Source organism: Brienomyrus brachyistius, chromosome 15, assembly GCF_023856365.1.
Source record: "Brienomyrus brachyistius isolate T26 chromosome 15, BBRACH_0.4, whole genome shotgun sequence".
Lineage (NCBI taxonomy): Eukaryota > Metazoa > Chordata > Actinopteri > Osteoglossiformes > Mormyridae > Brienomyrus > Brienomyrus brachyistius.
The window spans coordinates 22,994,341-23,011,318 of record NC_064547.1 but is presented as its reverse complement, the minus strand read 5'-3'; the positions used below and the strand labels follow the sequence as shown (position 1 = coordinate 23,011,318).

Below are 16,978 nucleotides of genomic sequence, written 5' to 3'. Positions count from 1 at the left end.
ACATATTCTGTTCAGATCACTAAATGTTGGCAATAGCTGCTTTTTAAGTTCCACTGACAAGCTGTTGATTATGAGGATGATCTGTGTCACGCCAAGGTGACTTGTTGGTCCCGTCCCTGCATGGGTGTTCATCATAGTCTTAGTCTGAAATGAGTAAATGGCTCTGCTGAAGATACAGGAGCCAGGCTGTACTCTGGGATCATTGTGATTTAGTACAGTTAGGCTATATTTAGGGCATGGCCCTGAAGTGTTCCTAAAGGTTTATTACAGCAAAAATAGGCCGTGCTGTGTTATTGGGATTTATGGTTCTGCTGTATGTGTTCTGATGGCACTCTGGTCACATAAGATTATCTAATACAGAGCAGGGTACTGGGCCATTAATTAGGCTCACTCCTGTGTCTCAGTTTGTGTTGAGAGGTTGCTCTGGTAGGGGTGATACTATTGAAAGCTAAAAATATGGCTTCAGTGAAAATATAGGTATAATCTTTCATCTAATTAGGTTAAAATATTGAATGAAAATGAAAGCTGGACGGAATGATGTTTGCTGCCTAAATAAAGCGGCCATGATGGCAGTGCCTTGCGCCATGCAGTTAGTTTTAGGTGCATTAGAATTGTTTTGTGCTTTTGCATCACCCCTGATCCGTCAGGTGCCCATTAACCGCTTCATTCTCCTCTCCCCAGCTGCCCCCCCCAGCGAGCCTCAGTACCCCCCAGCTGCACTGCAGCAGCGCATGTCTGCCGAACTGAACTACCTGGAGGCCATGGAGGAGTCAGTGCGACAGCTGGCAGCTGCAGAGCGCCTGAGAGCCGTGGGCCTGGCCCAGCAGGAGGGCGTGTCGCTGGCCCACATCCTCAAGGTGGGCTCCGCAAGCCGGGCTTCTCTCTGCACGCCGCCCTTTGCTCGTCGGTCCTCTCGCTCCCCTTTAAAATCTGAACGTCCACAGACTCAGCAGCAAAGGCACGAACAGGAGCTCCTCCGGCTGAAGCTGAAGGCTGAGCAAGAGGAGCTGGAGAGCAGGAGGCAGCTGGAGGAGACGCGGCAGCGGGCCGCACGGGTACGCCAGGAAACCGCCGTCCCCCTGTCCTTGGGTGCCCGAGGCTGCTGTGCTCACAGTTCCCTGCCCCCCTCCCCTCCCCCAGGCCCACACCGAGCTGCAGGAGAACATGACGAGATCGCAGCAGGTGTCACTGGAGGGCCTGCAGGATTCAGCCAGGAGGATGATGGGCCAGCAGGTGGACGCGGCACGGCACACAGCAGAGGCGTCGCGCCATATCAGAGAGGTGCCACTTCCCACTCATCCTGCATTACGCTTTGGGCCACTCCGGCCTGCCTCTGACAGCCACAGCAACCCGGGCCTCTGCTGTCTTGCAGATGACTGAGCTGGCACGCTTGCAGATCGCGCAGGCTCTCAACGTGCCCTCCACACCGTCCGCTTCACTGCCTGGCCAGCAGAGGGAGCAGCGGCAGCAGCACCCAGCAGCGTCCAAGTCGCCCCCACCTCGCCCTGCTTCTGACAGGTGACTGCTGATAGCTGATGTTGCCCATGCAAAGCCTTAGTGCTTCATTACACAGCCAGCTGAGTTGAGGTCCTTCTTCAGCAGGAGGCGTGAGAGCTCTCCTGAGAGACGTCAGATGGAGGACACAGTCTTATCTTTCAACAGCCCCTTGGAGTCCTTCGCTTCTGGGACACCGGGCCTCAGGTAATGTCCACCGATCCCCTTCTTGTCTCTGCATCCTTTAACTTGCATCTTCATCTGAGTTGTCTTCATGTCCCCTCTGTCACCAGCATGGGCAGCAGCACTCAGGTGAGTCCATCCCTGGCATCATGCGACAAGTTGGCAATCGTCAACCCGGCCAGGGAGGAGAAGAGCAGCACCTCAGTGGAGGAGGAGGCTCACACGGCGGCAGACGATTCGCTGTGCAGCAACAGCGCCCCCTCCCTGCTGGATGAGAAGGGTGAGCGGCTTAGGTTTAGGATTCCTTAGGGTCGCTGTCCACTGGCTGTGTTAACTCTTACTAACAGGCACCCCCCCCCCCCCCCACCGCTCAGCAGACACCACCTCCGTTGCCACCGAGTACTCACTGAAGTTTGACGAGTCCATGACGGAGGACGACATCGAGGAGCGTTCCTTCCGTTCACTGCTGCCCTCCGAATCGCATCGGCGCGTCACCATGGAGCGGAAGCGTGGTTCCCACGAGGAATCTGAGGAGGAGGCCAACCGGGAGAAATCCAGGGAGCTGGACACCAGCAAGGTGGCTGTCCCCCCCTCGCTCCCCTGACCCACCCTGCAGCCTATGTCGTCTAAAGCCTCCTGAAGCTCTGTGTGTCTCTCACAGCTCTGAACGGCGAGGACCTTTGCCCTAAGTACCGTGTTTAAGGACAGCGACGGGCAGTTCTCGTTCCGATGGAGTGGGGTGCCGCTGGGTGTTATTTACTATGTGCTACTATTCCGACAATGAGTCACTGAGGCTGGTGTTTAGGGCGTGTGTCCGTCACTAATTAAACTGTAGTGATGGTCATTTAAAACCGGCTCCGCCAGGAACCACCCACCTCTCCTTCCAGTCATCTCCATTCAGAGGATGCCTCTCCAAAGCTGCCTGGCAATGTGCTGTCACACTCCGGGAGGGACATGGGAGCCTGTATTGCACCCTGTCCCCACCCTCGCCCCGAGTGCATCCCCTGTTAAAGAGCTCGGGCAGCCATTTATGTTAATTTATATTATTTAATCCAAAGTGACTGAGTTTATGTAATAGGCGTAATAAATACACAGCGCGGTGTAGAAAGGCAGCAATAGAGTATGGCGTATGTGCCAGTAACTCGCTGCCGCTCCTCCTCGCAGGATGGTGTCAAGCCCTTCTCCAGCGGCCAGAACAGCTTCTCCCGCTTCACCATGGACATGGTGCGGCAGTACATGACGGAGGAGGAGGTGCGGGCGCAGCACCAGAGCTCCCTGCTGCGGCTCCGCGAGAAGGCACTCAAGGACAAGACCAGGGCTGAGCTGGCCTGGCTGGAGCACCAGAAGAGGTCTGTCTGTCTGCCTACCTGTCTGTCTGCCTGCCTGTCTGTCTGTCTGCCTGCCTGTCTGTCTGCCTGCCTGCCTGCCTGTCTGTCTGCCTGCCTGCCTGCCTGTCTGTCTGCCTGCCTGTCTGTCTGCCTGCCTGTCTGCCTGCCTGTCTGTCTGCCTGCCTGCCTGTCTGTCTGCCTGCCTGTCTGTCTGCCTGCCTGCCTGTCTGTCTGTCTGACTCCCAGGCTCGTTTTACTGAAAACAGGCAGACTGATGGATTGAGAATGAGTGTGATTTAATGATTTAATATCACGTGCTGTTTAGTTGGACGTTTGTAAGATCATTTTCTTAACCCCCCCCCCCACTCCCCAGGAGGCTCAGGGATAAGGGGGAGGATGACATGATGCCACCCTTACGTAAGCGACAGAGAGGCCTTCTGCTGAAACTGCAGCAGGAGCAGGTAGGTGCTCACGCCACCCACACCACCATCCCCGGCTCCACCCCCCACTATGCTCACGGCCCCTCGGCCCACAGGCGGAGATCAAGCGACTGCAGGAGGCCAACAGGGCGGCACGGAGGGAGAGACAGCTGCTTCTGAAGCAGCAGGAGGAGATCGAAAGGATGCGGCACAGCACCATGCGTCTGAGGGAGCGTCTGAAGTCCGCAGGGGAGGCCAGCGAGGTAAGTGCCTGCTAGTGGCCAGGATTGGGAGTGCGGTTCTCAAATGCATATGCACGAGATGGGAGACCGGTCATTCTCTCTTGATGTAGTAGAGCAGGGGTGTCAAACTCCAGTCCTGGGGGGCCGGAGCCCTGCACTTTTTTGGGTTTCCCCTCATTTAACACACCTGGTTCAACTCCTTGTGCTAATTACAGCACAGCACGTGAGCTGCACCTTCCCTTTCCCCCCCATGCACAGGACGCCGCCGTCTCAGAGACAGCCGACGAGGCAGCCGTCCCCAGCCTCAGTGTGACGGACCTGGACACACGCAGCCCCTCCCCGGTCTCCGTCTCAGGCAGCGAGACCAGCAGCATCATGCAGAAGCTGAAGAAAATGCGGTGCCATATGGATGAGAAGTAAGCCCCCCCCACCCCACCCCCCCACTGCTGTTTCCACCATGGTGACCCTGCCTGACTGGTCCATGGGGTTTCCTATGTCGGCCAGTAGCTCTTATGTCCGTGAGTCTCTCAGGAAGGCTGTAACACTGCTGTGTGCCTTTCCTGAGCCTTGTGGAATTAATGTCACTAACCCTAATCCTTAGTGTCATTCCCAACTAACATCCATAATCTCCATGTCATTACAGACTTACAGCTGTGCTTCTCCAATTAAAGTCTAAATGCACTGATATAAGGGCTGCTTGGGGGTGACAGCCTTTCTCCAATTCAAACACTGGCAGCAAGGATGCCATTTCCTTATAAGTAAGGCTGAGATGATAATACAACATTAAAGTTGGACTGGTAGTAAGAGGCACCAGAGCGCTGGCAGGATAGCCACGTATGTAATGCTGTGCGGCACCACGTGGGATGGGCTGGCATGCTGGGCGCTCTGGGCATGTGCATGGGGGCCTGCCTATTCTCAGGGTGATTTTACCGATGCCATAGTAGTTGGGGCTCTTTTGGGGCATAAACACTTCGCAGTGATCAATCAGTAAACAGGAGAAATGTCTGCTCCTCACATCAGTAGGAAATCTTTATAGTTCAGAAATGAATTCTGCGCTGAATCCTAACTTTGGGATTCCCCTGACTAAGGGATTCCACTATTGGCTGGATTAATACTGATTTATGGGTTTAATTCACGCTCCACATTTAGCGAAAGGCATTGTTTACATCTTACATCACACAGGCGACAGCGCAGAGCCCAGTGGCTGGTGTGTTATTAACCGAAAGGCAGGCCTCTCGCCCTGGACGCCGGCGCGGTGAAACGCTGGCAGGTCACCTCAGCCTTAATTATAAAGCGAGTCCAACGCCGTGCCGTCCTCAACGCTCTCATCCTGCTCTGAAAGCCCGATTGTTTGCCGCAGAAACAGGGCACATAGCCCCCTGCGGGCCGGGTGGGGGGGATGCGTGGGACCACGCCTGCGAATACGAGCATGCTCCATGTGGCCCCCGGAGCAGGGTGACGCAGCCCCCTGAGCCTTTTCACAAGTTTCACGGGTGTGGTCTGGTCCTGGTCATTTTAATGGCATTCTGTGTGTACCTAGCCCTGCCATGAACATGCGCTGTGCCTATTCATGTCCATTTGATAATTTGTCCATTTTTACACCAGTGAACAGCAGAGGGCGTGACTGTACCTCTGCAGGTTCCCTGAAGAGCTCAGGCATCCTCATAACCTGCATTTCCTGCTGTACATCACTTGCAACCTGCTTTTAGCTGTTTGTCCTGGTCTTACTTGGACAAGGATCAGGAGAAACAGCAGCGTTCCTGGGGTGAAAGGGCATGCTGTCCCCTCTGTGGGCGTTTCATTCCATCCTTAAAGTAGTATGGTTCTAATCTGTTTTTTTGTTGTTTTTCTTCTAGTCCATTTTAAGTTGGTTGAGGGTGAAACTAAGCTGATGTTACTACCTGTTCAAGACTTGAATGTGCTGTGTGCCTCAGTTAGATGTGCTCATTTGTACCCTAGTCACAACTTTTATCACACGTTTTCATGCCGGGTTAACGGTGTGGTGCCGCCTTCCCTAAGTCACGCCGTTTGGTGAAAAGGGAAACGTTCAAATGCAGTAAATCTCATGTTTACTCACTCTTCTCTCCCCTCCCCTGTTTTCTGTGGTTTTCACACCATCCTTGACCCTCTGTCCCCCCCATTCGGTTTCTGCTCCTCATATTTTTACAACAAACCCTCCCCCTCTCCCCTGCTTTATTTTGTAGACACTGCTCTCCTGTCCACTACTTCTTCTCTGTCTTTACGGCTCACCACTGGGCCTCTCTCAGTGTCTGTTTCCCCAACCTCCATCCCAAATTCCAGCAGTTTATCTACAGCCAGTTGGTCAGGTACGGTGCCCACGCCTCTTCTGGTGCCTTGTCGGCTCCTGCCCGCTGTCCCATGGAGCATGCTCTCATTCTGCCCCCGCGGGGAGGCGGGTGGAAGTGGCGGGAGGGAGGGGTGGTGTTGCTGGGGAGCTCCCGGGGGAGTTGAGGGGGGGGTGGACGCTGCCTTGTTCAAACGAGCAGGCGTTTTGGCCACAGCGAGCGCACAGAGCACCTGCACACTGTTTGCTGCTTATAAAGTCCTCTTTCTCTGATCATGTAAAAATGTAGAATTCCTGACTGCTAGTCTTGGTCACAATAACAAAAGAATGTGAACTTCGTTGGGTAGCATGTGGGAATCTATTGACATCTTAAAGCAGTCATTGGCGTAGACCGAGTGAACCAGGCAAAAGTGCAGAAGGTCACAGACGTTGTTTACTGTTTGATGGCCAAAGGTTGTGCTCGCTTTGATATGGCTGTGCTGTTTGTACAAGGCTCCCCTCCCAGGCTGTGTGCAGAGCTCTCATGTGTCCCAGGGGTTCGGCTTTGGGGCCCATTGCAGCACTTCGTTTGTGCCAGAAACCATCCTCCGGCACAGAATGAATCTCCTTGCATTTCCTGTCACCGTTACCCCGCCATCCAGAGAGCGGCTCCCCAAGGCCACTCTTTGATTGTCATTTATTAAGACTGATTGACGCGCCTGTACCCGAGACCCCACGACCCCTCGATCTTAAACAGGCGTTGGAGAAAATCAAACCGCTGGGTGACTTCAGGCATTATCAAGTAGATGATTTATCAGCAGGTAATGGAAATGGCTAACAGGGGAGCCCGAGTAAATAAAGGTGCAGGGCTAAAGCACACGTTTCTCTGCTTAATTGAAAAATTATTTAATGATGATAAAATGCACCATTTATAGCATTTTATCTGGTTAATGGTGCTGTGAATCTTGGCTAAATGCCCTTAAGTAAGTGTGGCTTGTGATGAAGTTAGCAAGGATAACAGTTTTTGTGTGTGTGTATGTGGAGTATTAGCTATTGTAATATTATTATTGCAGTAGTCAGGAGCTGTTGTTTTTTTCTTAAATTATTATTATTATTAGTTAAATTTCAGGTTTGGCTCTAGCTTCTCACATAGACAGCGAAATGGGCCGGATTGTGACGCAACACTCACCAGGCCTAGTCAGCATTTTTCCCCATTTTACAGATTCTGTTGCCATTTGCGTAGCGCGAGGAGATGCAAACTGTTCATTTCCTAGCCAGAACAGCTATGTGTCTGCAAAATATTGGAAATCCCAAAGCCGCATCCCTCGGAGACCGGAGTATTAATTCTGGGTGGATTTGCTTGTGAATTCATTTCAGAGGTGTCTTGCCTTTCAAAACCTCCTCCTGCTCAATCAATGCATGAATGAAATGGCCGGTAAATAAGCGGCACGTCCGCACTCACGGTGGCCGGTGTCTCCGCGCTGTGATCTAATGCTCCTTCGGCCTTCCTGCTGGGGTCTGGGTCTGCCCCGCCGAGGTAAGCGCGTGTACGTGTGCAGTGTGACACCGCCAGCCCCAGCTCGGCTTCCCAGTGTGGTTCTGAGCCCGACCCGTCGCTGTCCCTCTCCGGCTGCCTGCCTCTCGTTCTTCTCCAACTGTTGCCTGTCGCCCGCCCCGCCCCTGCACCCACCCTACCTGCAGGTTCCTCACCAAACGCGAGCAGCAGCTCATGCGCCGGCGTCGCCATGCGGAGGAGCTGCTGCAGTGGAAGCAGCGTCTGGACGCCGAGGAGGCTGAGGTACGCAGCATGGAGCAGCGCGCCCTGGCCGCCTGGGGAGGAGAGCGCCCCCATAGGGTGGGCTCCAGTGGTGCCCCTACCAGCAGCTTCGATGGAAGGACGCTGAAAGGTACAGGAGAGATCAGCCCGGACACCCCACAAAACACTGATGTCTGATTTATTGGGTTTTCTCTTCTGCATTAGTCACATGAAATGGCTTCTCTTCTGCATAGTTAATAATACCTGACCTTACAGGGCAAGATGGAGATCAGTCTCCAGCTGTGACAGTCTCCAGCCAGCCCACTGAGACCTCCGTGCACGAGGAGCTGGACAGTCCTTCAGCAGCGCACCCCGAGTCTGAGGTTTCCTCGCCCCCCAAGGACCTCAGCCAGGGGGAAACGTCCATCTACTCCGAGGACTTTGACTCAGAGAGCAAGCTGGTAGGTTGCTCTGGGGAAGGGATCCCCCCCCCCAATAACATTCCTCAAGCTGTTATTTAGGTTTGTTATACGTGTGGCAGTGTGGAAGTGCCGTTGTCTGAAATGTCTGATCTGCTTTAATGCTTAATAATCACTAGCTGTGTAGTTTGAGTTTCAGTAGAGGGTTTGATTTTACTTTGGAAACACTGTAACATTAGTTGGAAACAGTTTAGGTCTCTGCATTTCTGTATTAGTTTTTCACATATTGAACATAATGCCAAACTCTCTGCATTTGTGCGCAGTGCTGGCCTTTGGTTACGGGCAGTGATATTCTCCGGTATTTCTTCCGATGTGGAATAGTTCATGTGATTTTGATTTCTGAAACTCTGAACGAGACATCATCCATTCAGATTTTTTTGACCATAAATTGCCGTCTGATTGGACCGTGTGAAGGGTCTGTTCTCTGCACGTTGACACCACACCAAGCGTCCTCTCACCTCCCCATTCTGCCTATTCTCCATCAGTCTCCACCGTCAAAGACCGGCACTACCAGACACACCGAGAACAGCAGCAGGGGGAAAACGCATCACCACTCGGGATCCTGGACTGACCGGCCTGCTTCCAGCGAGTCCCGCTCAGCCCCACAGTCCGGTCAGTAGCAGTGGGGAGAAACCTGGGAAGGAGGCTGTAGGACCCTCACTGACCGTATATATAGAGTGTGTCCTCTGCTGGGTGATCTCTGTGGTTTGTTTTTTTTTTTATTTGCCTCCCTGCACCCCCATGTAGAACCAACCTCTGATCAGAGTGACATTGAGAGCCGCGTCCGCGCTCTGAAGGAGGAGCTGCGCAAACGCAAGTCCATCGTCTACCAGCTGAAGAAAGAGCAGAAGAAGCGTCACAAGGAGCGGCTGAAAGCACAAGAGGCCAGCCTGCTCAAGCAACTGGAGGTATGTTCCTCTCTGGGAGAACATAGGCGGCCTCTGCGGTCCTCTACCATGCTGCCCCCCGCACCGGGGACATTTTTGCAGTTAGATTTGTCCGTTTTATTTCTCATGTTGTTTTTAGTGCTACAATGACTTCATTCAGAAGACCAAAGCCGACCTCAGTAAAGACCTGGAGGCGACGCCCACAGCGAAACCTCAGATAAAAGCCCCCACTTCGGCCACAGAGAAGCCGCGCATCAAACCCCCACACATGCAGAGGTAACAGGCCCGAAGCCGGACTGCTGCCACGTGTTTATATATGACCATAAGCCTTACAGGCCATTATATTTCATCGTCCCCCTACAGGCCGGAAACAAGGAAAAACTGGAACATTGTCAAAGAATCCGAGAAGGAAAAGAAAGGTCAGGACTCCCAACGAGCATGATTTCATTCCAGCTGCTGACTTAAGACTTGCATTTCCCTCATTTTCACCAACAGGAAGATAAAGCGTTTTGGTATATTTGTTAATGTAGTGTGTTGTCATTTAACAGTTTTTAATATTTGATTTTTTTTTTTTCTTTTTCCAAAACTTTAGATGACTTCACACAGTTTGACCATAGTAAATTTGCACCTATCCCGAAAGAGATCTCCCCGGATGAAGGTCCCCCAGCACTGACTCCAACTCCAGTGCTGGGAAGTCCTGAGCACCTCAGTAGTTTAAAGGACCATGTTTCATCTGAACTCCTGTCGATGTCTGTCCAAGCCGCCAGGCTGCTGCCCATGGACTCCGGAGAGGAGAGCGTTGTGAGCATTGTTTCCAGTCAAAGGTCAGAGGTGGAAGAAGACCTGGAACAACTGAATTCAGACGAGTCAGCGGGTAGAAGTTTTCATTCCCTGAAACTGGACCAAGAGATCTCACCTACTGATCAACAGCAGGACTCCCTGAAGGAAGATCACTCTGTAAAATGCAGTGAGCATGAGAAGAGCCTCCACATCAATGACGAAATAAAGGGAAGAGAGACTCTTGAGGACAAAGACCTTATGTCTAGCAGTTGGCAGCCTAATAGATCAGTATCTGCTGCTAAGGAGTCCAAGGACCAGCAGCTGCCTGAGAAAGAGACTTCTAACAAGGAAGATTTGTACACCTCCCATCATCTGTCACCAGTGCAGGAGGATCTAAGTACTACAGCAGAGGTGTGTGTGGACAGTTATCATGATGATTTTGAATCATCAGTGGAGTCCTCACCTCTGGAAGGGTTTAAACCAAGTTCCCCTGCAGATCCAGAGAAGTGTCCTTATAGCAAGTCTCCCACATTTAGCAGTGAGGAAGAAATTAGTGAAGAGCTTCTTGCAAAACTCAACTCTGCCAGTGAAACCTCCCATTCTGAGAAGCTTCTATGTTTACAGGCTCAAGTAGAGCACTTCATAGAAATAGTACCAGAGGTTAAGGATGGTACCCGAAGTCCTGAGCTGTTCCCACCAAGTTCCCCTCCCCCCTCAAAAACTGTGGATGCAATGCCTGATTTTAACATTGGAGACCGGGTCCTGGTGAGCAACGTGCAACCTGGAACACTTCGGTTCAAAGGGTCGACCAGCTTTGCAAAGGGCTTCTGGGCAGGCGTGGAACTGGACAAGTCTGAGGGAAGTAATAATGGGACCTATGATGGGGTGGTGTACTTTGAGTGCGAGGAAGGCCATGGCATTTTTGCTCCACCTGATAAGGTATCACTGCTGTCTGAGAAATTTGAGGTGAGTTATGTGGACACCACTGAAGATGAAGACTCCTCCTTTGATGACCAGTTTGATGACAAGTCCAAGAAGAAGCACACAGAAGTCGAAGATTTGTCTAAACTGAGAACTTCGCAGGTCACAAAAGAGCCCAGGGAAAGCGGTCATTCAGGAGATGGAGCGCCCCCTGACTGCAGTGAAGCTTTAGTTGAATGCTTGAAAAAGCAAGACATGTCCGATAAAGACCTGATTTTACAGTCCGGTAAATTTGAACTGAGTGACCTCAAATTAAACACTAATAAGAAAATTAATGGGACGCAGCATCTGACACCTAACGGGACAAGCAGGAATATCATCTTGGAGCTGGAAGATGCTACAACCGGTGATTTTGACCTGTTAATTACAGAAGTAGGAAAGCAAGACATAGAAAAGGCCTCCACCCCATTACTGGATCTTCTGACTAAAGAGAAAGAGACTTTGGAAGCCCAACAAAATGAAAAGTTTGATGCAGAGAAAAGGTTTGACAAGCAAAACGTTAGCTCTCTCACTGATAAACTGCTCAACAACTTTGTGTCTGATGCCATTAGGCAGTTCCAAAAGATCAGAAATGATAAAAATGAGAAGATATTGGCTGCCAGTCAGTTAAAAGGAAATGACAAAGGCAGACGTGACCTTAAAGAGTTGTCCCCAAACCATGTCACCACCTGCAATGCTCAACTGGAGAATTTACCCAGTTTCATAGAAGATGGGCAGGAGGAGATTTCCTCCCCAGAACTTTGCGCTCGTCCGGTGAGTCTAGATCCTCATTCATCTCCTAATCCTTGCTGTCTAGATAGACAAAGGGAGAAAAAACACTTATAGACTTTTAACTGTGTTAGTCTCGAAACATGTACGGTTTGGGGCATCAATTTGGGCCTTTTCTGTTTCCCTCACCTTTCAAGCATGATGCATCAGGTAAATGAATAAACCAATGGCCCGATAACAAACTTCTGCAAGAGGAGAGCCATCAGTTTTTTTTTTTTCCCCCCAGTGATATTGACATGTTTCCAAAAACCTCTGTTTCGACTCAGATTTCCTATGGTCTGATATCAAAGTACAAAGGTTAAGCAAATCCAAAGTATTTTTCATCCTTGCAGAGGCATTTGTTAAATTGAAACCCTTTTTTCTGGTCATTGTCTTTGCTGTTAGTGAACAAATGCATTGCCTGTTGATTACATGCATGTTTGAAGATACATTTATACTGTTTGGCTTCAGTATTTGATCACCTTTTGTTGGAAAGATGGATTCCAACTTTTCTTCACATGCTTGATGCATAAAAATTCTAATAAAATTCCCCCCCACTCCCTCCCCCCACACAGGAGAGCCCTGTGTTGGGTACTAGTGGTAAGGAGGAGCTGGCCAAACGTCTGGCAGTATTGGAGCTGAACCGGGAGCTGCTGGATGATTTTGGGGAAGAGCAGGACTGGTTTGATGAGGATTTTGGCCTCAGTTCCCGCAAGGAACAGCAGAAGCGGCAGCGACAGGAGCCGGCACCTCCAGGCCTCATGGGCCTCGAGGGAACAGAGCAGGCCAAGGTCCTGGCCAAATCCGAGCCCCCCCAGCAAGCCAAGCTCCAGGAGGAGCCGGCCATGGTGGTACCACACAGCGCTCCTGAGGTGGAGCAGCTCGTAAGCGCTGCCACTCAGGTGATTTGGAGCAGCTGTGACCTGGGCCGCGGTCTGCAGAGTCTGGTTGGAATAGCTCCACCACATGCCCCTGAAGATTACCTAGGCTGTAGTAACCAGGAGCAGGACATGTTGCATCTCGGCAAACGCAGCTATAGACAGGTGAGGCCTGCTGGTCATGGGAAGCCCTTAAGTGGTCATTCTGTTCTCTACCCATCAGCAATTGGTCAATGCCCATTTTTTTGTCATTTTACTGACCATAGGTCTCTACTGATATTGCATGTTTGTCACTAGTGAAATGTATACTAGTCATAGAATTAAGTGTCAGTCCCACTGCCTAAGATGGAAAATAACATAATTCACCCCACACTACAATGGGTTCTAGGCAAACATCTTGTACTTGAGGCCAAATATATGTGGGATGTAAATGAATTGGTAGACAAGTGTCCCGATAGAAAAAAAAACTCCTTTTCTTTCTTTAGACTGTGTTTGACCTGACGTGGGAGATCATCCAGGAAATCTTCTCAGAGAATATAGATGTCCATCCGCCCCAATGGGCAAAACCAAGACGTCTGAATTCCTTGTACTTCCGCCGGGTGAAATGTCCTGCCGACATGGCAGAAGTTCAGGTGTGTGTCACTTGATCTGCCGATTTTGTCCTGTTGTGGCCATCTTGTCCGTTCACTTATTTGTCATGTTAACCTACATTATCCCCCTTCATACAGGCCTTTGTCACCGCTGAAGTATTAAAACTGTTGGGTTTAATGAAAGACCAGAACCAGAAAACAGACTGGCAAAAAATGCTGAAATTTGGGCGGAAGAAGCGTGACAGAGTGGATCATATTCTGGTAAAGGGCTATTGTTTTCAGATTAATGCTTATAGGCCACTTCAGACATTAATGTCATGGCTATACCTTCAGTTCCTCATGAGCAAGGCATGTAAAGAATATATTTTCTTAAGCAGAACAATTTGTTCTAAAGCAACAAACCTCTGTTTTCAGGTCCAGGAGCTACATGAAGAGGAGTCTCAGTGGGTCAACTACGACAAGGATGAGCTTTTTGTGAAGATGCAGTTGGCTGATGGCATCTTCGACACCTTACTGAAGGACACTGTCGACGTCTTCATCCAAATTCAGGAAAAGCGAGCAAAAACATCCCTTTCTTAAACGTAATCCCGTTTTAAACATGATGTCAGGCGTTCCTTCGAACTTCTGCACCTTACGTGCCATTAATCTCCTGTTGCCTTCGGCCAGACAACTTGAAGACCTTGTCCAATTTTTTTTTTAAAGCAGTACATGCTTTTTTTCCACTGAAAATCATCAACAAATTGAATTCAGCTTCTTGGTCAGTTTTAAAGTGCATTTTTGGTCTACATGGCCTGCTCATCTGACCTCCAGTATATCATGATGCTGTACTCTTGTTTCTGCAGTGGGGCTCAGTTTGAATGACCTGTGTAGTTGACCTTTTTGATCAACGCTGCTAAATAGTCTCGTAATTTTATCAGGGAGATACTCTCCTGGCTGATCTCCAGTAGAACTTAAGATTAAATAGAGAGGTATCTAACGTAGCCAGCCATTTTACTCAGTGAATGATGACAAGATCTCAAACGGAGCACTTCTTTTGGGAATAGGAGGAAAGCCTTGAAATTGTATTATATTGTGCAGGAGATGCATGATTTCCATTGGGTAAAACACTACCTGCGTCCAGTGGACTGTGTTTTAAATTCATTTTGATTACACGATCTTTTTAAATATGCAAGTGATTTACACGATGATTGGGGAATTCTAATAACGAACCCCTCCAGTTCAAAATTATCTAATAGATTTTTTGAAAAATCTGGGAAGGAGTGCTGGCTTAGAGTCACATCAGTCAGCGGTTAGATCAACAAAGCAGACTGAACGTTCGTTTTTATGCTGGGTGGTTTGAGACGTCTAAACATGGCAGTGAGGCCATTGGCCTGGTGCTTTTAGCTGTTCCTGGTCATGCTGAACATCTGTTTGCGTCTTGGTTGTGTTCAAGTGCCTCGTTGGGAGGAGTCTGCTTTACTTTTATTCTTAGTGTATCCTGCTCTAATATTGATACCTGTACACACACCTACAACAGGTTCAGTTACACGTAACTTTATTTGTCCTGTTGCTTATTTCCATTTACAAATGGGTGGGGCTCTTCTGCAATACTCAGCTGCAAATAACACTTTGCCTATGACATGTCAGGGTGATATTTGTCACCACCGAGTTCCCTGCGAAAGCCTACCGCAGTACTCTTCTCTGTATTATTGGTGAATGCTACCAACCTTAAAAACACTCTCAAGCCTGTTGCCTTTTCGGATTTCTGTGAAAGAGTTTCAGCCATACTTCCAATGTTGTGTTAATGAGAGAGCGCTCTGCTCTGTCATGTACACAATGGGCACGGCGGCTGCCTGATGGGTGAGTCCCTCTGGTTCAGAATAGCGTCTGTACGAGGGCTTGTCCTCTCGCCACCTCCCCTGCCTGTCAAACAGTGTGCTCCGTGTCCTCGCTACACGTTAATGCTTCCAAGGGGGCAAAGAATCACCCCGTTCACCAGTCAACTTCACAGGTCATTGAACATAAGTGTCCTTAGATTGCAGGAATTTTTGCACAATTTTATGTCTCTTTTGCCTTTTTTTGCTCATGGTCACCGGGATATTGTCAAGTAAATAATTTGTATGACATATAAAGGTCTTGGGAAAGGCGGATGGAGATCTGGAGTTTGGCTTCCTCATCTGCTCAGCCTCATTCTGGATACCTGTACCTACCGAGAGCTGTGACGCTCTCATGCACACCACTGTGATATTAATGGTTACCGACGGGACTCGCACCGTCCACAGGCTGCTGCACTCTGCAGTGTTGCTCTGCCTAGCTATGCATTATTTCTGTATCTATAGGCAAATTAGAGCCACTGGGTTTAGATATTTATGATAGACCTTGCATATCACCTCAGAGGAGTAAGCTCAGTGTTAAAAAAAAAAAAAAAAAAAAAGATTATGATGATGAAGGCACCTTCTGAATACCTGCTAGGTACGTAAATATAACCTTAGTCTGATTGTAGCAGGTGCACCCAAGCCTTGTGGGAATATTGCCAGACTGGACCTGAAATGTCTGACACCAGTCCCGCCCAAAGATCTGAGATTTTGAACACAAATGGTCGATTTCCCTGATGCGTAGTTTAAAGGCGTGTTGTAATTCAGAAGTGTGCAACTATTTATAAGGACAATGTACTGTGAGTGAGACTTGGAGGTGTGTATAATATACCATTCTCTCTAGTTCGGTTAAGCTCACCAATAAGGTTGTAAAGTTGTTGTAAAATCAGGTTTTCTTTGTGAATGCAAATATGTATATAGTATACATATCTATTTGAATAAATTCAGCTTTGAAATTGTAAATAAAGGGGTTCATATGTCTCGATTGTCTCAATCTCGATTTCTCGTCCTATAAATGACAGACTGCTTTGACTGTAAAAACAAGCACTGTGGCCAGTGGCCAAAAGAATGTGATGATTGTCATCAAACTTGATTGTTTTTACTCTCTTACAGGTACTTTTATATGGATATCCATTTTGTGTTAACTTTTTAAAATGCAGTACTTGGTTATTTTGTTTGGGGTGAGCGGTTTATAAACTGCATTTTATACTCATTGCAGCTGGAAGTCCTGATTCGGTGAAATCCTAATTAGCTCACTTTCCTACAGACCCTGAGCGTCATTAGGCCCGATCACCCGGGCCTACAGCCCCGAGTATTTTAGCCCTGATGCCAGTCTTCCTTCAAAAGCAAAAAGTCAAGCCTCAGGTAAACTCGACTTAGCCCCTGAACTTTTCAATAGCTGGAATTGCTGCTGCTACAGCCACTGACACGTATGCATTTATTCGTATATTGACCCTCTTATTTGCAAATTGTATTTATTGTGGTAGACGATCTTAAACACTTCCACCCTGTTTTACCTGTTTGCTGTGAGCCTGTTGTCTCAGATCCCATCACTGCTCTGTGTCATGCCTTTGCACAATTTTCCTGAGAATTGCCTCCATGTCCTTCAGGGAATCACAGACCAAGCAAATAGACGTCTCTAAATTCTCCGTAGGGTCAGAGTGCATGTGTACCCCGTGATGGGCTGGGTGTCCCATAGAGGAAGGTGTACCCCAGCCTGTGTGCCCCCTACCCAACGTTGTCCAGGGTAAGTGGTTAGAAGAAGAGGATGGATGGATGAAATAACGGCACTGACTGTTAGCAAAAATAAAAAGCCACATGTGAAATGTTTGACGTAGCAGCGACACATAAGCTTGCATGTCGATGTGCCGTGTGTTTGGCGTGTGTTTCCCAATTTCCCGGTGGTATTTTGCTGGGTCCAGCCGGTCCCATTTCCTCTTCCTTCACAAGTTCTTGTAAACAGTGTCACTGTCTTTCAGTCAGCTGTTGATACTGGTGCAGCCTGTATGTGCAGAATACACAAAATGCACATAGCAGGGAAAACGTAGTGTAATAGAATGTTGCTTCCAAAGCCACC

At 49.2% G+C, this 16,978-nt stretch overlaps 1 protein-coding gene across 9 annotated transcripts in view; it reads left to right on the top strand.

Moving 5' to 3' along the window:
• cep350 (centrosomal protein 350) overlaps positions 1 to 15,884 on the top strand; it is a 31,640-nt gene extending 15,756 nt beyond the window's left edge. For 5 of the 9 annotated variants that reach the window (XM_048976692.1, XM_048976689.1, XM_048976688.1 and 2 more), the window contains 23 exons: positions 682 to 857; positions 945 to 1,055; positions 1,141 to 1,281; positions 1,373 to 1,518; positions 1,600 to 1,701; positions 1,788 to 1,957; positions 2,052 to 2,254; positions 2,842 to 3,026; positions 3,379 to 3,466; positions 3,541 to 3,687; positions 3,925 to 4,082; positions 5,871 to 5,993; positions 7,652 to 7,857; positions 7,983 to 8,167; positions 8,671 to 8,797; positions 8,933 to 9,093; positions 9,212 to 9,348; positions 9,436 to 9,491; positions 9,665 to 11,586; positions 12,156 to 12,623; positions 12,944 to 13,090; positions 13,187 to 13,309; positions 13,463 to 15,884. In XM_048976692.1, coding sequence (XP_048832649.1) covers positions 682 to 857; positions 945 to 1,055; positions 1,141 to 1,281; positions 1,373 to 1,518; positions 1,600 to 1,701; positions 1,788 to 1,957; positions 2,052 to 2,254; positions 2,842 to 3,026; positions 3,379 to 3,466; positions 3,541 to 3,687; positions 3,925 to 4,082; positions 5,871 to 5,993; positions 7,652 to 7,857; positions 7,983 to 8,167; positions 8,671 to 8,797; positions 8,933 to 9,093; positions 9,212 to 9,348; positions 9,436 to 9,491; positions 9,665 to 11,586; positions 12,156 to 12,623; positions 12,944 to 13,090; positions 13,187 to 13,309; positions 13,463 to 13,627 — 5,447 coding nt within the window. In that variant the 3' untranslated portion in view covers positions 13,628 to 15,884. The remainder of the gene's footprint in view (positions 1 to 681; positions 858 to 944; positions 1,056 to 1,140; positions 1,282 to 1,372; positions 1,519 to 1,599; positions 1,702 to 1,787; positions 1,958 to 2,051; positions 2,255 to 2,841; positions 3,027 to 3,378; positions 3,467 to 3,540; positions 3,688 to 3,924; positions 4,083 to 5,870; positions 5,994 to 7,651; positions 7,858 to 7,982; positions 8,168 to 8,670; positions 8,798 to 8,932; positions 9,094 to 9,211; positions 9,349 to 9,435; positions 9,492 to 9,664; positions 11,587 to 12,155; positions 12,624 to 12,943; positions 13,091 to 13,186; positions 13,310 to 13,462) is intronic. The other 4 variants (XM_048976687.1, XM_048976685.1, XM_048976691.1 and 1 more) reach the window with 4 other exon arrangements.
• Positions 15,885 to 16,978: the final 1,094 nt, after the last annotated feature.